We start from the raw sequence: 24,774 nt of genomic DNA on the forward strand, positions 1-24,774 counted from the left end.
GGAGGGAGGGAGGGAGGAAGCGAAGGGGGGAGGGAGGAAGCGAGAGACTTTTGATTTCTAAAACCTATTGAGACTTGATAACGACAAGCGCTGTAAAATGTCAGCAGAAACCGCAAACCTACGTCGATGGTAAACACCGATTTACCATCCGAGAGACTGAACAACATACCCAGGCAGATACTATCATTACCCGTGAGGACACAGCCTCATTTTCAACAACATATCATATTGTGGCATATTTGGCTGGCCTTAGTCTTGTAGAAAACTGAAACTCATAAACTCAATGACCCGACAAAAGAGAGAGAAACATGGAGAGATTGACACAGAGAGAGAGATGGAGAGTGAGAAATAAAAGGATTTGAAGAGGTGACCTGGTTTCTGCCTCCACGAGCGGGACCACACTGTGCATCATGAGTCCATTGTGTGTGTGTGTGTGTGTGTGTGTGTGTGTGTGTGTGTGTGTGTGTGTGTGTGTGTGTGTGTGTGTGTGTGTGTGTGTGTGTGTGTGTGTGTGTGTGTGTGTGATCGAACACCCTGTTCTCTGCACTAGGCCATTTCAACCCCATGCCACTGCCTTGAGACAACAAACTATAATTCCTCCTATCAAATCCTCTTTCATTTCCCCTCGGTTCTACTTCCCCAATGTCACCACTGTGCTCCTGACACTCCTGATCAATGACTCATGATGACTCACAACCCCGCATCCCAAACATTTATACTTCAAGACCTCGAAGAGATTTGTGTCCTTTTTCCACATTTTTGTTTTACGTTACAGCCTTATTATAAAATGTATTAAATCAATAAATAGACACTTCTGCAAATGTATTTAAAAAATATATCTTATTTTACATAAGTATTCAGACACTTAGCAATGAGACTCGAAATTGAGCTCAGGTGCATCCTGTTTCTATTGATCATCCTTGAGATGTCCACCTGTGGTCAATTCAATTGATTGGACATGATTTGGAAAGGCACACACCTGTCTATGTCAGGGTCTGCAGTTGACGGTGCATGTCAGAGCAAAAACCAAACCATGCTGTCGAAGGAATTGTCCGTAGAGCTCAGAAACGGGATTGTGTTCAGGCACAGATCTGGGGAAGGATACTTCGGCGGCAGCGTAGCCTAGTGGTTTGAGAGTTGGACTAGTAACTGAAAGGTTGCAAGTTCAAATCCCCGAGCTGACAAGGTACAAAATCTGTCGTTCTGCCCCTGAACAGGCAGTTAACTCACTGTTCCTAGGCCGTCATTGAAAATAAGAATTTGTTCTTATTAACTGACTTGCCTAGTTAAATAAAGGTAAAATTTTTACAAAATTAAAAAAGGATTTCTGCAGCATTGAAGGTCCCCAAGAACACAGTGGCCTCCATCATTCTTAAATTGAAGAAGTTTGGAACCAACAAGATTTTTCCTAGAGCTGGCAGCAATCTGGGGAGTAGGACCTTGGTCAGGAAGGTGAGGTGACCAAGAACCTAATGGTCACTCTGACAGAGCTCCAGAGTTCTTCTGTGGAGGGAGAACCTTCCAGAAGGAGAACCATCTCTGCAGCACTCCACCAATTAAGCCTTTATGGTAGAGTGACCAGATGGAAGCCACTCCTCAGTAAAAGGCACATGACAGCCCGTTAGAGTTTGCCAAGGGGCGCCTAAAGGACTCCGTCCATGAGAAACAAGATTATCTGGTCTGATGAAACCATGATGTAATTATCTAGCCTGAATGCCAAGCATCACGTCTGGAAGAAACCTGGCACCATCCCTACGATGAATCATGGTGGTGGCAGCAACATGCCGTGGGGATGTTTTTCAGCAGCAGGGACTGGGAGACTAGTCAGGATTCAGGGAAAGAAGAACAGAGTAAAGAGATCCTTGATGAAAACCTGCTCCAGAGCACTCAGGACCTCAGACAGGGGCAAAGGTTCACCTTCCAACAGGACAACAACACAGCCAAGACAACCCAGGAGTGGCTTTGGGACAAGTCTCTGAATGTCCTTGAGTGGCCCAGCTAGAGCCTGGACTTGAACCAAATCGAACATCTCTGGATAGACCTAAAAAATAGCTGTGCAGCGACGCTCCCCATCCAATCTGACAGGGCTTGAGAGGATCTGCAGAGAAGAATGGGAGAAACTCCCCAAATACAAGTGGGTCAAGGTTGTAGCGTCATACCCAAGAAGACTTGAGGCTGTAGACCTGTTTTTGTTTCGTCAATATGGGGTATTGTGGGTAGATTGAGGGGGGAAAACTATTGAATCTATTTTAGAATAAGGCTGTAACATAATGTGGGAGAAATGAAGGGGTCTGAATACTTTCTGAATGCTCTGTATGTGTTATAGAAGTTAAAATGATGTGCATGTTTGTGTTCCCCAGGTATGGATGGAGTTTGGGCGCATCAAGCTGCCCCTGGGCCTGCACCCCAACGACCTGGAGGAGGAGTGGGGCAAGCTGATCCTGGAGATGCTGGAGAGAGAGAAGGCCCTGCGGCCCGCTGTGGAGAGGTCATGACCCTGACCTTAACCCTTACTACTGCTGCTAGTGTTTCAGTTGGTTTATATCAGTAGCTATAGAGAGAGAAGGCCCTGCAGCTCTCTGTGGAGAGGTCATGACCCTGACCTTAACCCTTACTACTGCTGCTAGTGTTTCAGTTGGTTTATATCAGTAGCTATAGAGAGAGAAGGCCCTGCAGCCCGCTGTGGAGAGGTTATGACCCTGACCTTAACCCTTACTACTGCTGCTAGTGTTTCAGTTGGTTTATATCAGTAGCTATAGAGAGAGAAGGCCCTGCAGCTCTCTGTGGAGAGGTTATGACCCTGACCTTAACCCTTACTACTGCTGCTAGTGTTTCAGTTGGTTTATATCAGTAGCTATAGAGAGAGAAGGCCCTGCAGCCCGCTGTGGAGAGGTCATGACCCTGACCTTAACCCTTACTACTGCTGCTAGTGTTTCAGTTGGTTTATATCAGTAGCTATAGAGAGAGAAGGCCCTGCAGCTCTCTGTGGAGAGGTTATGACCCTGACCTTAACCCTTACTACTGCTGCTAGTGTTTCAGTTGGTTTATATCAGTAGCTATAGAGAGAGAAGGCCCTGCAGCTCTCTGTGGAGAGGTCATGACCCTGACCTTAACCCTTACTACTGCTGCTAGTGTTTCAGTTGGTTTATCAAATCAAATCAAATCAAATTTATTTATATAGCCCTTCGTACATCAGCTGATATCTCAAAGTGCTGTACAGAAACCCAGCCTAAAACCCCAAACAGCAAACAATGCAGGTGTAAAAGCACGGTGGCTAGGAAAAACTCCCTAGAAAGGCCAAAACCTAGGAAGAAACCTAGAGAGGAACCGGGCTATGTGGGGTGGCCAGTCCTCTTCTGGCTGTGCCGGGTAGAGATTATAACAGAACATGACCAAGATGTTCAAATGTTCATAAATGACCAGCATGGTCAAATAATAATAAGGCAGAACAGTTGAAACTGGAGCAGCAGCACAGTCAGATGGACTGGGGACAGCAAGGAGCCATCATGTCAGGTAGTCCTGGGGCACGGTCCTAGGGCTCAGGTCCTCCGAGAGAGAGAAAGAAAGAGAGAATTAGAGAGAGCATATGTGGGGTGGCCAGTCCTCTTCTGGCTGTGCCAGGTGGAGATTATAACAGAACGTGGCCAAGATGTTCAAATGTTCATAAATGACCAGCATGGTTGAATAATAGTAAGGCAGAACAGTTGAAACTGGAGCAGGAGCATGGCCAGGTGGACTGGGGACAGCAAGGAGTCCTCATGTCAGGTAGTCCTGGGACATGGTCCTAGGGCCCAGGCCAGTTGAAACTGGAGCAGCAGCATGGCCAGGTGGACTGGGGACAGCAAGGAGTCATCATGTCAGGTAGTCCTGGGGCATGGTTCTAGGGCTCAGGTCCTCCGAGAGAGAGAAAGAAAGAGAGAAGGAGAGAATTAGAGAACGCACACTTAGATTTACACAGGACACCGAATAGGACAGGAGAAGTACTCCAGATAAACAAACTGACCCTAGCCCCCGACACATAAACTACTGCAGCATAAATACTGGAGGCTGAGACAGGAGGGGTCAGGAGACACTGTGGCCCCATCCGAGGACACCCCCGGACAGGGCCAAACAGGAAGGATATAACCCCACCCACTTTGCCAAAGCACAGCCCCCACACCACTAGAGGGAAATCTTCAACCACCAACTTACCATCCTGAGACAAGGCCGAGTATAGCCCACAAAGATCTCCGACACGGTACAACCCAAGGGGTGGGGGGAACCCAGACAGGCCGACCACAACAGTGAATCAACCCACCCAGGTGACGCATCCCCCCCAGGGACGGCACGAGAGAGCCCCAGCAAGCCAGTGACTCAGCCCCGTAACAGGGTTAGAGGCAGAGAATCCCAGTGGAAAACGGGGAACCGGCCAGGCAGAGACAGCAAGGGCGGTTCGTTGCTCCAGAGCCTTTCCGTTCACCTTCCCACTCCTGGGCCAGACTACACTCAATCATATGACCCACTGAAGAGATGAGTCTTCAGTAAAGACTTAAAGGTTGAGACCGAGTTTGCGTCTCTGACATGGGTAGGCAGACCGTTCCATAAAAATGGAGCTCTATAGGAGAAAGCCCTGCCTCCAGCTGTTTGCTTAGAAATTCTAGGGACAATTAGGAGGCCTCGTCTTGTGACCGTAGCGTGGTATGTACGGCAGGACCAAATCAGAGAGGTAGGTAGGAGCAAGCCCATGTAATGCTTTGTAGGTTAGCAGTAAAACCTTGAAATCAGCCCTTGCTTTGACAGGAAGCCAGTGTAGAGAGGCTAGCACTGGAGTAATATGATCAAATTTTTTGGTTCTAGTCAGGATTCTAGCAGCCGTATTTAGCACTAACTGAAGTTTATTTAGTGCTTTATCCGGGTAGCCGGAAAATAGAGCATTGCAGTAGTCTAACCTAGAAGTGACAAAAGCATGGATTAATTTTTCTGCATCATTTTTGGACAGAAAGTTTCTGATTTTTGCAATGTTACGTAGATGGAAAAAAGCTGTCCTCGAAATGGTCTTGATATGTTCTTCAAAAGAGAGATCAGGGTCCAGAGTAACGCCGAGGTCCTTCACAGTTTTATTTGAGACGACTGTACAACCATTAAGATTAATTGTCAGATTCAACAGAAGATCTCTTTGTTTCTTGGGACCTAGAACAAGCATCTCTGTTTTGTCCGAGTTTAATAGTAGAAAGTTTGCAGCCATCCACTTCCTTATGTCTGAAACACATGCTTCTAGCGAGGGCAATTTTGGTGCTTCACCATGTTTCATTGAAATGTACAGCTGTGTGTCATCCGCATAGCAGTGAAAGTTTACATTATGTTTTCGAATAACATCCCCAAGAGGTAAAATATATAGTGAAAACAATAGTGGTCCTAAAACAGAACCTTGAGGAACACCGAAATGTACAGTTGATTTGTCAGAGGACAAACCATTCACAGAGACAAACTGATATCTTTCCGACAGATAAGACCTAAACCAGGCCAGAACATGTCCGTGTAGACCAATTTGGGTTTCCAATCTCTCCAAAAGAATGTGGTGATCGATGGTATCAAAAGCAGCACTAAGGTCTAGGAGCACGAGGACAGATGCAGAGCCTCGGTCCGATGCCATCAAAATGTCATTTACCACCTTCACAAGTGCCGTCTCAGTGCTATGATGGGGTCTAAAACCAGACTGAAGCATTTCGTATACATTGTTTGTCTTCAGGAAGGCAGTGAGTTGCTGCGCAACAGCCTTCTCTAAAATCTTTGAGAGGAATGGAAGATTCGATATAGGCCGATAGTTTTTTATATTTTCTGGGTCAAGGTTTGGCTTTTTCAAGAGAGGCTTTATTACTGCCACTTTTAGTGAGTTTGGTACACATCCAGTGGATAGAGAGCCGTTTATTATGTTCAACATAGGAGGGCCAAGCACAGGAAGCAGCTCTTTCAGTAGTTTAGTTGGAATAGGGTCCAGTATACAGCTTGAAGGTTTAGAGGCCATGATTATTTTCATCATTGTGTCAAGAGATATAGTACTAAAACACTTGAGCGTCTCTCTTGATCCTAGGTCCTGGCAGAGTTGTGCAGACTCAGGACAACTGAGGTTTGGAGGAATACGCAGGTTTAAAGAGGAGTCCGTAATTTGCTTTCTAATAATCATAATCTTTTCCTCAAAGAAGTTCATGAATTTATCACTGCTAAAGTGCAAGTCATCCTCTCTTGGGGAATGCTGCTTTTTAGTTAGCTTTGCCACAGTATCAAAAAGGAATTTCGGATTGTTCTTATTTTCCTCAATTAAGTTAGAAAAATAGGACGATCGAGCAGCAGTAAGGGCTCTTCGGTACTGCACGGTACCATCCTTCCAAGCTAGTCGGAAGACTTCCAGTTTGGTGTGGCGCCATTTCCGTTCCAATTTTCTGGAAGCTTGCTTCAGAGCTCGGGTATTTTCTGTGTACCATGGAGCTAGTTTCTTATGAGACATTTTTTTAGTTTTTAGGGGTGCAACTGCATCTAGGGTATTGCGCAAGGTTAAATTGAGATCCTCAGTTAGGTGGTTAACGGATTTTTGTCCTCTGGCGTCCTTGGGTAGGCAGAGGGAGTCTGGAAGGGCATCAAGGAATCTTTGTGTTGTCTGTGAATTTATAGCACGACTTTTGATGTTCCTTGGTTGGGGTCTGAGCAGATTATTTGTTGCAATTGCAAACGTAATAAAATGGTGGTCTGATAGTCCAGGATTATGAGGAAAAACATTAAGATCCACAACATTTATTCCATGGGACAAAACTAGGTCCAGCGTATGACTGTGAGAGTGAGTGGGTCCAGAGACATGTTGGACAAAACCCACTGAGTCGATGATGGCTCCAAAAGCCTTTTGGAGTGGGTCTGTGGACTTTTCCATGTGAATATTAAAGTCACCAAAGATTAGAATATTATCTGCAATGACTACAAGGTCTGATAGGAATTCAGGGAACTCAGTGAGAAACGCTGTATATGGCCCAGGAGGCCTGTAAACAGTAGCTATAAAAAGTGATTGAGTAGGCTGCATAGATTTCATGACTAGAAGCTCAAAAGACGAAAACGTCATTTTTTTTTTTTTTTTGTAAATTGAAATTTGCTATCGTAAATGTTAGCAACACCTCCGCCTTTGCGGGATGCACGGGGGATATGGTCACTAGTGTAGCCAGGAGGTGAGGCCTCATTTAACACAGTAAATTCATCAGGCTTAAGCCATGTTTCAGTCAGGCCAATCACATCAAGATTATGATCAGTGATTAGTTCATTGACTATAATTGCCTTTGAAGTAAGGGATCTAACATTAAGTAGCCCTATTTTGAGATGTGAGGTATCATGATCTCTTTCAGTAATGACAGGAATGGAGGTGGTCTTTATCCTAGTGAGATTGCTAAGGCGAACACCGCCATGTTTAGTTTTGCCCAACCCAGGTCGAGGCACAGACACGGTCTCAATGGTGATAGCTGAGCTGACTACACTAACTATGCTAGTGGCAGACTCCACTATGCTGGCAGGCTGGCTAATAGCCTGCTGCCTGGCCTGCACCCTATTTCATTGTGGAGCTAGAGGAGTTAGAGCCCTGTCTATGTTGGCAGATAAGATGAGAGCACCCCTCCAGCTAGGATGGAGTCCGTCACTCCTCAGCAGGTCAGGCTTATATCAGTAGCTATAGAGAGAGAAGGCCCTGCAGCTCTCTGTGGAGAGGTCATGACCCTGACCTTAACCCTTACTACTGCTGCTAGTGTTTCAGTTGGTTTATATCAGTAGCTATAGAGAGAGAAGGCCCTGCAGCTCTCTGTGGAGAGGTCATGACCCTGACCTTAACCCTTACTACTGCTGCTAGTGTTTCAGTTGGTTTATATCAGTAGCTATAGAGAGAGAAGGCCCTGCAGCTCTCTGTGGAGAGGTCATGACCCTGACCTTAACCCTTACTACTGCTGCTAGTGTTTCAGTTGGTTTATATCAGTAGCTATAGAGAGAGAAGGCCCTGCAGCCCGCTGTGGAGAGGTTATGACCCTGACCTTAACCCTTACTACTGCTGCTAGTGTTTCAGTTGGTTTATATCAGTAGCTATAGAGAGAGAAGGCCCTGCAGCTCTCTGTGGAGAGGTTATGACCCTGACCTTAACCCTTACTACTGCTGCTAGTGTTTCAGTTGGTTTATATCAGTAGCTATAGAGAGAGAAGGCCCTGCAGCTCTCTGTGGAGAGGTCAGCAGCTGAGACATACGTAACACTATAACTAACCAGAACCTTAAAGCTGGAATCCTTAATGGTGAAACAGCCAAGTCTGTCTGCAGTTTTAGAACAACAAAATAAGTTACTGCAAACAACAAACACTTTCTTCTCCTCTGACGTCATTGCACACGCAATAAAAGAGCATAATATGTTGAGCGTTTAAAAAATGTAAAAAACGGTGGGGGGCGGCGGCAGTGGTGCCGTTCCCCCAATCGGCAGAATCGTTAACCCTGATTTAGTTATTTGAGAGCTAGAGTTTGTTTATACCAGTAGCTATGGAAAGACGAGGCCCTGTGGCTCACTGTGGAGCACACTAAACCCGAACACCGACACTTTATTACTGCCATCACTTACGGCGACATTCTCATGGTGCTCGAGCACAGGTCTCTGCACCAAACGCAGTACATCTCATTATCATCCGGCGTTTTCACACTGATTTAATTTGCACGGGTCTGTACTCTGGTTGTATCGTGGAAATGTCGTCCTTGTCTTAATACTTCAGCAATTTAGTCTTAAACCTCAATGGGCCTAACTTGATTACCTGGTAGATGTTTTTCGTTTGTTATGGTTGTACAGTAAACACATTCCTTAGACACTGGCTGCGTACGAAATGGCACCCTATTCCCTATGTAGTGCACTACCTTTAACCAGGGCCTGGTCAAACGTAGTGCGCTGTATAGTAAATAGGATGCACTTTCGGACGTTAAAAAAAAAGTGTTTCGAGCTTGGTTGACACTCTGTGACACTGTGCTGATACTGTGCGTCTCCTTCCAGACTGGAGTTATTGCTGCAGATGGCCAATAAGATCCAGAACATGGCCCTGGACTGTGAGGAGAAACTCACCCTGGCCAAGAACACACTGCAGGCCGTGAGTGATGCTGTCCCTGTTTCTCTCTCTCTCTCTCTCTCTCTCTCTTTCAACGAGGACTTGCTTCTCTGACGTTTTTGTACCTCCACTGTATAGGCACGATGTGCCTCTTTCACTGTGGTGTGCTGTGTCTTACTCATTTCTTCCCCGTCCCTCCTCTTCGTCCTCTCTTTTCCCCACTATGTCTTCTGGCTCCTCCGTCAGGACATGTCCCGGGTGGAGAGTGGCGAGGCGGTGCATTGTGAGAGGGAGCTGGGCTTGTACCTGCAGGACTGTGAGGTTCTGATCAGACGGCTCAACGTGGACCTCCATGTCCTCAGGGACCAGAAGTACTACCAGGTGGAGCAGCTCGCCTTCAGGTCAGTGGAGGGAGAGGGAGTGTGTACGGACAGAAAATGAGGCTTGGTTATGCTTTGTAGCTCTGATGGTAGAGCGTGGTGCTTGCAACGCTAGGATAGTTTGTTTGATTCCCGCTGCGGCCACCCGTACGTGAAGTCTATGCACGCACGACCGTAAGTCGCTTTGGATAAAATTGTCTGCCAAATGGCATAACTTTGAAAAAATATATATACACTGCCATTCAAAAGTTTGGGGTCACATAGAAATGTCCTTGTTTTTGAAAGAAAAGCAAACACCAGTCTCAACGTCAACAGTGAAGAGGCGACTCCGGGATGCTGGCCTTCTAGGCAGAGTTGCAAAGAAAAAGCCATATCTCAGACTGGCCAATGAAAAGAAAAGATTAAGATGGGCAAAATAACACAGACACTGGACAGAGGAACTCTGCCCCGAAGGCAAGCCTCTTCACTGTTGACGTTGAGACTGGTGTTTTGTGGGTACTATTTAATGAAGCTGCCATTTGAGGGCTTGTGAGGCATCTATTTCTCAAACTAGACACTGTTGTGCACTGGGGCCTCCCACTCCTCTTTCTATTCTGGTTAGAGACAGTTTGCTCTATTCTGTGAAGGGAGTAGTACACAGCGTTGTACGAGATCTTCAGTACCTTGGCAATTTCTCGCACGGAATAGACATCATTTCTCAGAACAAGAATAGACTGACGAGTTTCAGAAGAAAGTTCTTTGTTTCTGGCCATTTTGAGCCTGTAATCGAACCCACAAATGCTGATGCTCCAGATACTCAACTAGCCCAAAGAAGGCCAGTTTTATTGCTTCTTTAATCAGAACAACAGTTTTCAGCTGTGCTAACATAATGGCAAAAGGGTTTTCTAATGATCAATTAGCCTTTTGAAATGATAAACTTGGATCAGCTAACACAATGTGCCATTGGAACACAGGAGTGATGGTTGCTGATAATGGACCTCTGTACGCCTAGGTAGATATTCCATTAAAAATCAGCTGTTTCCAGCTACAATAGTCATTTACAACATTAACAATGTCTACACTGTATTTCTGATCAATTTCATGTTTTAATGGACCAAAAATGGTAGTGTATATATTGTTAGGCTTGTTTATACTGTATGAACCACGAGCATCAGTGGTGTAAATGTGACACCACAACAGTACTGTGTTATGAGAAAGCAGATGTTTTGTGGAGCAACAGTGGAGGTCCTAATTCACTTCTGGTTGTCTTCTGAAGACGAGGTTGACTGTTTTTGTGTATTTTGTGTGTCACAAGAAAAAGGTGTCCATTTTTTTTCTCCCTTGTCTTTTGGGGGGGATTTTAACACATTTGTTCCCCTCCTGCACAGAGTGTCCTGTCTCCACGAGGAGCTGGTCTCTCTCCGGCTCCAGTGCTCCAGCGTCTACAGGAAGGGTCACTTCTCCCCGGTGACGGGGGGAGACCGGACGGCCCCGCGGGGGAGCGACAGTGGTCTCTCCCTGTCCACTGGGGCCCAGACCCTACTGGGGGCAGTGGGGGCGATGGGGGCAGCCCTGCTCAGGAGACCCATGTCCCGCTCTCAGCTGGTGGCCATGTCATCCTCAGAGGACGAGGGGAGTCTCCGGTTCGTCTATGAGCTCCTGGGATGGGTGGAGGAGACACAGGTAAGAAAGAAGGGGTGTAGGTAGATGGAGGGAGAGAGGGAGGGAGGGGAAAAGGGATGCATGAGATTAACTGATTGTGTATGTGTGTTAGGACATGCTGGAGCGTGCAGAGTCAGGGGCGGACCTGCCCTCCGTAGAGCAGAACCTCCAGGACCACCAGAACATCCACACTGCCGTGGAGGAGCTACTGCACAGCCTGAAGGAGGCCCGCAACTACGAGGTGCACACACATGAAAACACACACACACACACACACACGCACACACGCACACTAACACATTCTAAAACAGACACATCAAGATCCACTGTACATGCTAATACGTATACTGTAAGTACAAAGGAACATGCACTGAGAAGCCCTGTGAATATGCAGTCCATAACAGCATGACACTCCCAGACCTAGGAAGAAGTCACCGTTGACCGTTTTATTAAGCCGTTGTGATCTCTTTATCCTCAGACGAAAGTCTCTCGTAACTTCAGAAGCAATTATTCGGACACTCTGGCCAAGCTGGAGCAGCAGTACTGCAAACTACTGGTGAGTGGGGAGGGCTGTTTTCCTCTGTGAATGTGTGCCCTTGGGGCTGTGTGTGCATGCGTCTCTGGTATGTAGGGTGTGCTGGTGTGCACCCCATTGTATCCCAGTCTGCCCACATTCTCAGTTAATCCCATCAGGGTGTGAATGAGCTAGCTAAAGGCTCAGGGAAGCTAGCGAGTGTTAAGCCAGACAGTGTGGCCTTCAGAAGCACCTGCTTCTACCACATAGCCCCTTGATCAGCCCTGAAGAGAGTGTGTTTGCCTCTGAAATAACCTCAAAACTCCTCGTAAACGTTTAGCGCTAATGCCTAAGAACATTACTTCATCCCATCCTGTCTTCACAGGAAAACTCATCGTGGCGCATGCGCTGCCTGGAGAGCCTGCATGCGTTTGTGTGTCGCTGTACAGAGGAGCTGATCTGGCTCAATGAGCGAGAAGAGGAGGAACTGGCCTACGACTGGAGCCACAACAACACCAACGTCAACGCCAAGAGAGATATATACGCCGTGAGTGGACACCACACACACACACACACACACACACACACACACACACACACACACACACACACACACACACACACACACACAGAGAATACACATTTCTTGGTACCGTTTGACACATATTCCCCTGGGTGCTCTTCTGAATGCTCTGTCATCCTCTCTCAGGAAATGAGGTCAGAGCTGGAGGAGAAACAGGAAGTGATGCACTCGCTGCAGGAAACGGCCGACCGGCTCTGTCAGGAGAACCACCCGGCCAAACAGACAGTGGAGGTGAGGTTGCCTAGCAACAAAGCCATTAAGGCCTTTCAAAGTATTGGCTTTCCATCTACAGTACTTGTCATTAGAAACAGCGGTGCAATCGATGTTCCCCTGAAAATAAGATTGTCAGTATATTTTGTACCTAATGTTTGGGCTGTGGAGCTTGAGTGTGATTCAAATAAGGAGCTTGAGAAATACGTCTTCTGGAAGCAACACATGGACTAGACTAACCCCCCCCCCCCTTCGTGTGCCCTTCCATTTCCCCAGGCGTACAGTGCTGCGCTGCAGACCCAGTGGCAGTGGGTACGCCAGCTGTGTGTGTGTGTGGAGCAGCATCTCAAAGACAATACTGCCTACTTCCAGGTTAGGAGATTTGAGCAAAGCTTGGCCCACGTCCCTTTTACACATTAAGTTATACCTGTAATATCCATCTGGTCCTTTACGATGCCAATTGTTTGTTGGTTTTCACGTAGACGGCGTCTTAAAAGATCAAGAAATTAAATGCACTTTATTTGCCTACATTTAGTTTGTCTATTTACTACCCATCTATGTTTGGACTTGCCTTTAATTGGGAGTTTAAAGCTATTTAATCTTCAAAAGCGCTTTAATACTAGATTAAATATGAGATATCTCTGGCAGCTGTGGGTGGATTATATATAAACTCCTATTCTGATCTCTGTGTTTTACGTTCTTATTGCCACCTGTCAGTTTGTGAGTGACGCACGGGACTGCGAGACGTACCTGCGTCAGCTCCAGGACACCATAAAGAGACAGTACACCTGTGACAAGAGCAGCAGGCTGGGCAAGCTGGAGGACCTGCTGCAAGACTCTATGGTACATTTACATTCTAATTCACACGTGTCTATGGTGCTTCTAGTGCTGTTGGATCAAACGCACTCAAACGTGTTCAACCGAACCGGATCAAACTCGCCTCAATTCCTCCACCAACTCGGCAAATTACCTACATCCCTGCTAATTGCTCCGCTATTGCATGTGACCTACTTAGCCAAACAGAGTTGGCTATAATCATTTAGGTATCTGCCAGTGAAAAGCTTAGGCACATGATTATAGCTTATCCACATTTAAGATGATAAGCTACAGGTAATTGCCAAAATAAAGGAAACACCAACATACAGTGTCTTAATAGGGCGTTGGGCCACCAACAGCTTCAATGCACCTTGATCATACATTCTACAAGTGTCTGGAGCTCTATGGAAGGGATGAGATGCCATTCTTCCACGAGAAAGTGCATCATTTGCTGTTTTGTTGATGGTGGCAAACGCTGTCTCAGGCAAAGCCCCAGAATCTTCCATAAGTATTCAATTGGATTGAAATCTGGTGACTGACACACACACACACACACACACACACACACACACACACACACACACACACACACACACACACACACACACACACACACAGAGCATATGTTTTACTATCCTTGTGGGGACCTAAAATATATTTCCATTCAAAATCCTATTTTCCCTAACCCCAATTGTAAGCCTAAAATAGCCTTTGTCCTCGTTGGGGACCTGCAAAATGTCTCCATGAGGAAGACTTTCTTGTTTTACCGTCTTTGTGGGGACTTTTGGGGATTTCTGGTACCCATAAGGATAGTAATGCGCACACACACACACACACACACACACCCTTTAAAACCCCTATGTTTCTTTGAGAACCCTCTTTCAAAGTCACTGAGATCTCTTCTAGCCATGGTCGCCTAAATAATGGGCAACTGAGCATTTTTCTACATGACCCTAAGCATGATGGGATGTTTTAATGGCTTAATTAACTCAATAACCACACCTATGTGGAAGCACCGGCTTTCACTATACTTTGTATCCCTCATTTACTCAAGTGATTCCATTATTTTTGCAGTTAAATGTACGTCACCTTGACACTCCTGACACATTTAGTAACGGTATCCACTGCTAGCTAATGGCTCAGGTGTTGGCTACAGCAGTCGCATGAGGCTAATGTCATGCTAATACTGTACCCGTTAGCTAGCTGTTGATACTGTAAGTCTTTAGCTACCTCATCTAGTCTCTCAGCTGCTTTTGGGCCGTCGCAGTCTAGCGAGCGCTAATCTACTCTAGTGTACCTCTGCTGATTCACGGCCCCTGTGACGCACGGCCACTCTGCCACCGCCATGCCCACCTGACACACAGCAGATGGCACACTGGGAGCGGGCACGGCTCCACGGACATGTCCTCTCTGGGCATAGAGATCAGAGGGAAACGTGGTTACATTGATACAAAATGTGTGGTTTATATCGAGGAGGGAATGGATGGTCAGGTTATATACGGTGCCAGTCAAAAGTTTAAGGACACCTACTCATTCCAGGGTTTTCCTACATTTTTACTATTTTCTATAGTTTAGACACCAAAACTATGAAATAACACGTTGATTCATGTAGTAACCAAAAAAGTGTTAAACGAATCCAAATATATTTGAGATTCTTCAAAATAGCCACCCTTTGCCTTGATGACAGCTTTGCACACTCTTGGCATTCTCTCAACCAGCTTCACCTGGAATGCTTTTCCAACTGTCTTGAAGGAGTTCCCACATATGCTGAGCACTTGTTGGCTGCTTTTCCTTCACTATGCGGTCCAACTTATCCCAAACCATCTCAATTGGGTTGAGGTCAGGTGATTGTGGAGGCCAGGTCATCTGATGCAGCACTCCCATCGCTCTCCTTCTTGGTCAAATAGCCCTTACACAGCCTGGAGGTGTGTTGGGTTATTGTCCTGTTGAAAGATAAATGATAGTCCCACTAATCGAAAACCAGATGCAGTGGCGTATCGCTGCACAATGTTGTAGTAGCCATGCTGGTTAAGTGTGCCTTGAAATCTAAATAAATCACAGTGTTACCAGCAAAGCACTATCACTCCTCCTCCATGCTTCACTGTCGAAACTGCACATGCTGAGATAATCCATTCACCTACTCTGCATCTCACAAAGACACAGAGGTTGGAACAAAAATCTCAAATTTGGACTCATCAGACCAAAGGACAGATTTCCACTCGTCTAATGTCCATTGCTCGTGTTTCTTGGCCCAAGCATGTCTCTTCTTCAGATTGGTGTCCATTTTAGTAGTGGTTTCTTTGCAGCAATATTTGACAATAAAGGCTTGATTCACACAGTCTCCTCTGAACACTTGATGATGAGATGTGTCTGCTACTTGGACTCTGAAACATTTATTTGGGCTGAAATCTGAGGTGCAGTTAACTCTGATGAACTTATAGCAGAGGTATCTCTGGGTCTTCCTTTCCTGTGGCGGTCCTCATGAGAGCCATGTTCATCGTAGCGCTTGATGGTTTTTGACTTCACTTGAAGAAACATTCGAAATTCTGTGGAAAATTCAAAATGGACTGTCGTTTCAATTTGCTTATTTGAGCTGTCCTTTATTTTACTAAATAGGTGCCATCTTCTGTGTACCACCCCTACCTTGTCCCAACACAACGGGTTGGCTCAAATGCATTAAGAAGTTAAAAGTTAATTTGTTGCATTTTTTTCCAAGGCACACCTGTTAATTGAAATGCATTCCAGGTGACTACCTCATGAAGCTGGTTGAGAGAATGCCAAGTGTGTGCAAAGCTGTCTTAAAGGCAAAGGGTGGCTACTTTGAAGAATTTTAAATATCTAAAATATATTTTGATTAGTCTAACACTTCTTTTGGTTACTACATGATGCCATATGTGTTATTTCATAGTTTGATGTTTTCACAATTATTCTATAATGTAGAAAATAGTTTAAAAAATGAATGCCCTGGAATGAGTAGGTGTGTCCAAACATTTGACTGGTACTGAACATGTAGATGTTTTTGCTGTGTTTTGCTGTTATCCTGAGTGTTTTTTGTTTGTGCGTCTGGGTGCTAGCCTCATTTCAAGATACCAAATGATGAGCACATCACTGCACTGAGTTTGAGCCAGCATGTGTGTGTTTGGTGTGAAATGGGGTGTTAAGCGCTGGGCGGTTGATTAAATTTCCAGTGACTTGTGTGTTCTTGTGTGTGCGTGCTCTCACTGGGGGAAGATTAAAACAGACTTTGACAGATGCCTCGTTCGCTGAATTCCATAAAAACAACCACCAAAGCCCTATAGTCGACTGATGCAATGCCTTTGTGAATCGCTGCCTAATGAAGTTTCAGTACCTCGACCCATTGTACTGACAATTCATTCTTCCAAATAATACAATGGATAAGTAATGGCTATATACCAAAAATGGATCCAAAGTGACTGTTTCTCTCCTCTACCATTTTGTTTCCCGCGTTGGACTCTTGACTCATGGTCCACCTCTACTAGCACTAACCCGTTGCTAATGCTAGTTCAATGTTAATTTGGCCGGTGTGAAATTCATCTCTGAAGTGTAATGCTATTAGCATGTTAGTGCTTCCCTCACTCACTCTAGCCCTTAGCTCTCCCAGTGCCTCGAGCCTCTGTTAAACTGTAATGAAGCTTTCTGTCAGGAAGTTAGTCCACGTGAATGTATTTCTACATGCCACCATGAGGTGTTAAGCTAATGCCTTTTTAATGTTTAATGGCTAGCTTAGAAGCTAATGCCTTAATGTTTAATGGCTAGCTTAGAAGCTCATGCTAGTGCTGAGTTAGCTTGCGAACACTGTCCCAGTGTCGCCAATTTGGCGATTGTAAGCTAAGCTACTGGGCGCTATAGCTATCCTGTTGAGCTGAGAAGAGAGATCCCTGCTGTACATCATAAATTGGTGTACTGTGGAGTTCAATGGAATTGATATGTATGGAAATTATAGGAAATGGACTGAAAATTGAAAGGGATATGTTATCATATAAGACTATGCCTATAGATCACATACAGTATCACAAAAGCTTACCATTTGACTGACTGACTGATTTGATTGGTTAATTGATTGCTCGACACCCTCACTGACCAATAGCTGTACCCTACAGGAGGAGAAGGAGCAGCTGATTGAGTACCGCAGCTCTGTGGCCAGCCTGGTGGGCCGGGCCAAGACTGTGGTGCAGCTCCTCCCCCGCAGCGCCGAGACCACCCTGGGAAGCACCACGCCCATCCGCGCCATCTGTGACTACCGGCAGATAGAGGTACCACACCCACACTATCATGACAATACCAGGGTCCTGTTCATTAGGCACCAAACGGAGGAAAACAGAAGCACACAAGGAGGGACTGCGTGGATTTGTCCAATATTTTTTTATTTTATTTTTTTATCCGTTGCAGGACATTTTGAAAACCTTTTCTGTTATATGCCCTTGTGAATACGACCCAGGTCACCTTACCCCACTTCACCTAAATGTATCCTTCTGCCAACTGTTCCGTCTCTACCCTGCACAACCCCTCTCAGCCCCACCTACACCTTATAGCAATCCAATACGGGGCATTTTCAAGCAATCAGTTGTCATCATTGGCTGCTTTCGCCATGCCATTATTGGTATGTAGATCCTGTCCATTTGTCAGCTAAAAAACATAGTATGTGTTATTCAACCATGAATTTAAACTGTGACCCCCCCCCCCACACACACACACACACACATGGGTGTTTTACCATTTCCAGTGTTGATTGGAAGATTGCTGCATTAGAGCTATTGAAATGTTGTGGTTGTTGCAGCCCAGTAGTGCCACAACACATCATTAGATCTCATTATGCTTCTTGAGAACAGATAAAATGGCAGAATGGGCTCAATTATCCTTCTACTCAATGTTTTTCATAGGAATATTCAGGTGGGCTTTTTTTTACGGCTCATCTTTCCATCAATGTTTTTTTTTCAGCTGACAAGACAGCGATGTTGGATCATGCCATTCTGTCATAATGGGTCGGCAACACTCGTTAAGAATCCCCTGAAAGAGCCCACAGTAGCCGCTCCGAAGTCTAGTAATGATTCATGAGAAGAGATTTCCCTTTGGCCACTGACACCCGACGCGCCTCACACTCACATGTGAAGCCTCTCCACCGCCCAAAGTGCTGTGTGATGCTAGCAGAGGAGTTAAAAGCTATGAATTATGAATTTCTCCCACCTGTGCAGACTCAGGCAAACATCTGAAGAATCTGCCTTTCCACTCCTGTAATATGGCATAGGGACAGGAAGTGGCTCGGACACGGCTATTTTAGTTCTGCTGTGTGACGGTTTGCCCAGTTAGGCGTGGGAGAGATACCGTTACGTTCTGGTCAGGGGGGAGGTGCAGTGATTACTGCAGGGGTGCGTCTCAATATTCATGAGTGGCTTCTTCTACTCCTCTCCTTTCCTACCACACACACACACACACACACACACACACACACACACACACACACACACACACACACACACACTTAGATTGCCACCAACTACGGGCTCCTTTTAAAGAAGACGCACACAACCCGGTCTTCATGACGCTATCCCAAAATAATCTTTCTCTCCCATGTCTTCTCTCTCTCCATCCTACCGTTTCCCCTTCCTACCCTCTATCTCTCACTCCTCCGTCTCTTCCTCCCTCTCCCTTCTCGTGTGTCCGCCGGGCTGTCAAGGCTAACGTTCAGGTATTACTGCCGATGTCGTCCTCCTCCTCCTCCTCCACCTCAGCGCTCAGCTCTCACACTGCACACTGAATCTTCCCTGGTTACTCTATGCTCTTATCAACTGATTTAGGATCAGTTTTTCTCTCTTCATCTGGGTTGGATGTACGACCTATATGAGCTAAAGGTCCAGATCAGTTGGTAAGGGTGAAGTAAACGCACGACTAACCCACAGTATCCCAGCTTATTCAGCCAGTGAGACTGTTTTTCTGTACATGTGCGTTGCAGTATTTCTGTGTGTGTGGAGGGGGTGGGGTGAGAGAGGGGACAGTTGTTTTAGATGCACAGACCTCGCTTTGCTGCTCGAGACAGTCATTTTTTTACATTTCCATTTTGCCAGACCTTCGGGACCACACCGTACTATGCCAAGTTGAATCTCTTACTACCCTAGCGCTCTGTATTTGTTGGCCAGATGTCAACAAATCTTCTGAGTGCGGGGGGGCACATGTAGACATTTTCAGTCCCATGGATACTCTTATAGTTCCATGGTATTTAAATGGCTGCTCAATTCAATATGGCACCGCGGTGATTCTAGTTTCCTTTTCAGTTGTTAGGGCTTTTGCTAACCACATTAAACCCATGAACGTTTCCATTTTGCGTTATTTGTTTGTCGCCGTAAAACTTTATTTTTCCATTTGTTTTCCCTCTTTCCCCTTCTCTCTATACATCTTCCTCTCCCAATCTTTATAACCTCCTCAACTGTCCACGTCGCTCCTCATCTCTCCTCATCGATCCCCCCCCCATCTCTTCTCTCCAATATCTCTTATCCTCCCCTCACATCCACATCTCTGTATCTTGTCCTCTCCTCATCTCTCCATCTGTATCTATCCCTTTTTTGTCTTCCTTCCCATCCCTCTCTCCATCTCTCTCTCTCCATCTCTCTCTCTCCCACTCTCTCTCTCCCCCTACTCTCTCTCTCCCCTACTCTCTCTCTCCCCTACTCTCTCTCCCCTACTCTCTCTCTCCCCCTACTCTCTCTCTCCCCTCTCTCTCTCCCTACTCTCTCTCTCCCTACTCTCTCTCTCCCCTACTCTCTCTCTCCCCTACTCTCTCTCCCCTCTCTCTCTCTCCCTACTCTCTCTCTCCCCTACTCTCTCTCCCCTACTCTCTCTCTCCCTACTCTCTCTCTCCTCTCTCTCTCTCTCTCCCCTACTCTCTCTCTCCCTCTCTCTCTCTCCCCTACTCTCTCTCTCCCTACTCTCTCTCTCCCCCACTCTCTCTCTCCCCCACTCTCTCTCTCCCCCACTCTCTCTCTCCCCCTCTCTCTCTCCCCCTCTCTCTCCCCACTCTCTCTCCCCCCTCTCTCTCTCCCCCACTCTCTCTCTCCCCACCCTCTCTCCTACTCTCTCTCTCCCCCACTCTCTCCCCCCCACTCTCTCTCTCCCCCACTCTCTCTCTCCCCCACTCTCTCTCTCCCCCACTCTCTCTCCCCCCCACTCTCTCTCTCCCCCTCTCTCTCTCCCCCACTCTCTCTCTCCCCCACTCTCTCTCCCCCCACTCTCTCTCCCCCCACTCTCTCCCCCCACTCTCTCTCTCCCCCCACTCTCTCTCCCCCACTCTCTCTCCCACCTCTCTCCCCACCTCTCCCCCCCCACCTCTCTCTCCCCCCACCTCTCTCTCTCCCCCCCACCTCTCTCTCTCCCCCACCTCTCTCTCTCCCCCACCTCTCTCTCCCCCCCACCTCTCTCTCCCCCCCACCTCTCTCTCCCCCCACCTCTCTCTCTCTCCCCCCCCACCTCTCTCTCTCTCCCCACCTCTCTCTCTCTCTCCCCCCCACCTCTCTCTCTCCCCCACCTCTCTCTCTCTCCTGTAGATCACCATCAGCCGAGGTGAGGAGTGTGTGTTGGAGGACAATTCTCAGAGAACTAAATGGAAGGTGATCAGCCCCAGTGGGAATGAGGCCATGGTGCCGTCAGTCTGCTTCACCGTACCACCGCCCAACCAGGAGGCCATGGACACCGCCAGCAGGTACGCACACACACACACACACACGCAGTTCACATATTCATATAAACATGTGCACACACACACGGACAGATCAACACACGCTTTCACACACACGGATGCCCATACACTCTCCCACCTCACCCTGCCGTGTATTGAGTGTTATTCCGTGTGTTGTAGGATGGAGCAGCTGTACCAGAACGTGATGTCTCTATGGCACAATCTACACGTCAGCATGAAGAGTGTGGTCTCCTGGCACTACCTGCAGAAAGACATCAGGACCGTGGCCTCTTGGAGCCTGGACACGGTTAGACACACGGTTTTAATGTCAGCGTACGTCTCTGTGGTTGACAGAAATACCCTGTCTGTCTGTCATGTCTGTCTTCAACCACATTTATCTCACTTAATTGTTCTATTTCTTATAGTTTCATCCAAGCATATTTCTCTTTCTCTCTCGCCCACTTTCTCTTTCTTTCCCCAACCCTCTCTCGCGTTCTTTCTCTCGCTCTCTTTCTCTCTCGCTTTCTTTCTCTCGCTCTCTTTCTCTCTCGCTTTCTTTCTCTCGCTCTCTTTCTCTCTCGCTCGCTCTTCTTTCTCTTCTTTCTCTCTTTCTCTCGCTTTCTTTCTCTCGCTTTCTTTCTCTCGCTCTCTTTCTCTCTCGCTCTCTTTCTCTCTCGCTTTCTTTCTCTCGCTCTCTTTCTCTCTCGCTTTCTTTCTCTCGCTCTCTTTCTCTCTCGCTTTCTTTCTCTCGCTCTCTTTCTCTCTCGCTTTCTTCTCTTTCTCTCTCGCTTTTCTCTCGCTCTCTTTCTCTCTCGCTTTCTTTCTCTCGCTCTCTTTCTCTCTCGCTTTCTTTCTCTCGCTCTCTTTCTCTCTCGCTTTCTTTCTCTCGCTTTCTCTCTCGCTTTCTTTCTCTCGCTCTCTTTCTCTCTCGCTTTCTTTCTCTCGCTCTCTTTCTCTCTCGCTTTCTTTCTCTCGCTCTCTTTCTCTCTCGCTTTCTTTCTCTCGCTCTCTTTCTCTCTCGCTTTCTTTCTCTCGCTCTCTTTCTCTCTCGCTTTCTTTCTCTCGCTCTCTTTCTCTCTCGCTTTCTCTCTCTCCAGCAGATATCTCATTCAGTGACGTACGTTATGTGTAGTGTCTCTCTGTTGTCATGTTTTCCTCTTTCCCCTCCATCTGCTAATAGGTTCATATCCACTTCTTGCCTATTGCGTATGAATAACGTCTTAACGCATGTTCATTAATACACATCAACATGTTTTTGCACTTTTAGGGACCACAATGGAAAGAAGGATCTGGCTGTGTGGTGCTGTCCCCTGTCACGTTTCTAAAAAAAGATTTTTGGACTAGACGAATCAAATCAACCAATCACCACTCTTTAATTTAGCTCACGTGCACCTCTCTCTCTCTCTCTCTCTCTCTCTCTCTCTCTCTCTCTCTCTCTCTCTCTCGCTCTCTCTCTCTCTCTCGCTCTCTCTCTCTCTCTCTCTTTCTCTCGCCCTCTCTCTCTTTCTCTCTCGCCCTCTCTCTCTTTCTCTCTCGCCCTCTCTCTCTTTCTCTCTCGCCCTCTCTCTCTTTCTCTCTCGCCCTCTCTCTCTTTCTCTCTCGCCCTCTCTCTCTTTCTCTCTCTCTCGCTCTCGCTCTCTCGCTCTCTCGCTCTCTCTCTAACCCCCTCAGGTACGTTCCCAGACCCCTGTGGCCAGGGACCAGGCTCTGAACCATTTGGAGGCCCACCTGGCTGACTTCCTCTCTGACAGCAAAGAGAGCATCCTCTTCAACCCCGCTGAGAGACGCGAGCTGGAGAGAGACGCCCACACCGCCCAGGAACACTGCCAGGACCTGCTGGTCAACATGGAGACAGGTAGATGGACGGATATGGTGTCTCAGTCCCAATTCTCCACCCTTTTCCCTGAAGTGTGCACTTGTTCACTCCTGTGCTTAAAAGCGGAGGATAGGTGTTGGAGGCCATGCTGACACAAATCCTTTGGTTTGGAAGGCATGAGGGTAAGTGCACGTTTCAGGAGAAAGGGTGGAGAATTGGGAGGCAGTGGGGGGGTTTGGCTTACTTTGCTCACATATTTACTTATCTTTACTTGCTTAGTAGTATTGCGATTCATCCAAATGATTGATAATGCACTAAAAAGACCAATGTGTCTCTGTTTTGCATGGGGACAGGTAGATTGACAGAGTGCATCACCTCAATTACTCGAGACTTGGCTTCATCCACATTTGGGGCATGAGGGCAACATGGGGAATTCGAATGAAAGGGTTTTGTGATGGTGCATTGACCCAAATAAGTGTGATGGAAATGAAATTATCTCCCCACTGTCTCTATTTACCCTTTATCTACTCTGTCTGTCTGTGTCTGTCTCTGTCTCTGTCTCTCTGTCTGTCGCTTTCTCTCTCTGTCTGTGTGTCTGTCTCTGTCTGTGTCTGTCTCTGTCTCTGTCTGTGTCTGTCTGTGTGTCTCTCTCTCTGTCTGTGTCTCTGTCTCTCTGTCTCTCTGTGTCTGTCTGTCTCTGTCTGTCTCTCTGTGTCTGTCTGTCTCTGTCTGTCTATGTCTGTCTGTCTCTCTCTGTCTCTGTCTCTCTCTGTCTGTCTCTGTCTCTCTCTGTCTGTCTCTGTCTCTCTCTGTTTGTCTCTGTCTCTCTCTGTCTGTCTGTCTCTCTCTCTCTCTGTGTCTCTCATCTAGTGGAGAAGGATGAGTCTGTCTCTCGGTCCTACCTGTCAGAGCTCCAGAACATTAAACTGCGTCTGGAGGAGGCGGAGCAAAAGCTGATGCGCGGCATTCAGACTCTGCCCCCTAGCAACCTATCGGGCAACAGCGTCGACAACACTGTTCAAATTGCCGAGCAAGAGGTCAGTATAGTGCCACAGCACCATCTGCTGGTCACCAGAGTCTTAACACGCTCCTATTCATCTACCAACAAAAAAGGGGACCAGCACTAACTTTATTCAGTTGCTTTCATTTCTTTTCATGTTTCAACTTATTTCTACATAATGAATATGCAAATCAAGACTAACCCTTATTCCCGGTGTCAGAAGCTGCAGTCGGACCTGGATGGTCTGAGGACCAGTCTTGGCGAGGTGTCGCGTCGCTGTGTGAGTTTCTTTGAGGAGAAGCCCACCTCCTCCAGTGTTCCCGTGCTGCGCTCTGAACTCAACCTGGCTGTGGAGAAGATCGACAGACTACACAACCTCTCCTCTGTCTACCTGCGCAAGTACGTAGGCCAAACACACACACACACTCAAAGTACTCTCTCTGGGCTAGGTGTTCCGCTAGAGTTCCACTACCACAACATCCGGTGATATTGCAGAGCACGAAATTCAAAATACAAAAATACTAATATTAAACTTTCATGTAAATACAAGTGTCATACATCATTCTTTAGCTTAGAATCTTGGTAATCGAACCGCTTAGTCCGATTTACAAAAGGCTTTACGGCGAAAGCATAGCATTTGATTGTTTGAGGACAGCGCCCCCCCCCCCCCCATACACCAACATTAAACATATTTTTCAAACCAGCGGAGGCGTCACAAAAATTAGCGATAAAATAAATCACTTACTGTTACGCACGCCTCTATGAAGAGGGAACGCAACACCCTGCTACAACTCAACTCTCCGTGAAGTGAAAGAGATATGGGACTGTAGGCGTGAGTGTAAGGATGACAACAGGCAGAATGTGGTACTGTTTAGGACTTTATTCCTTTACACGGTAATATGGGGAAAAGTACATCTCAAAGCCCCCTCTCCTATCTTACCTGCCTAACCAATACTTACCTAATTTAGCACCACCTGGTGCCCTAACCAAAATACAGGCGGTGGTCCGCCCAGGTCTTACCTATTGTGCCTAGACATTGAAAATACTACA

The 24,774-nt window shown here is 46.8% G+C and overlaps 1 protein-coding gene across 1 annotated transcript in view; it reads left to right on the top strand.

Moving 5' to 3' along the window:
* Positions 1-24,774, top strand: part of LOC124044378 (microtubule-actin cross-linking factor 1-like) — a 288,208-nt gene that overhangs the window by 149,156 nt on the left and 114,278 nt on the right. The window contains 16 exon segments of the mRNA XM_046364030.1: positions 2,361-2,488; positions 9,026-9,119; positions 9,324-9,478; positions 10,825-11,119; positions 11,211-11,339; positions 11,577-11,654; positions 11,998-12,159; positions 12,322-12,426; positions 12,682-12,777; positions 13,123-13,248; positions 17,343-17,495; positions 20,778-20,932; positions 21,089-21,215; positions 22,580-22,763; positions 23,595-23,761; positions 23,945-24,123. Coding sequence (XP_046219986.1) covers positions 2,361-2,488; positions 9,026-9,119; positions 9,324-9,478; positions 10,825-11,119; positions 11,211-11,339; positions 11,577-11,654; positions 11,998-12,159; positions 12,322-12,426; positions 12,682-12,777; positions 13,123-13,248; positions 17,343-17,495; positions 20,778-20,932; positions 21,089-21,215; positions 22,580-22,763; positions 23,595-23,761; positions 23,945-24,123 — 2,333 coding nt within the window.

The sequence above is a fragment of the Oncorhynchus gorbuscha genome, linkage group LG09 (assembly GCF_021184085.1).
Source record: "Oncorhynchus gorbuscha isolate QuinsamMale2020 ecotype Even-year linkage group LG09, OgorEven_v1.0, whole genome shotgun sequence".
NCBI lineage: Eukaryota > Metazoa > Chordata > Actinopteri > Salmoniformes > Salmonidae > Oncorhynchus > Oncorhynchus gorbuscha.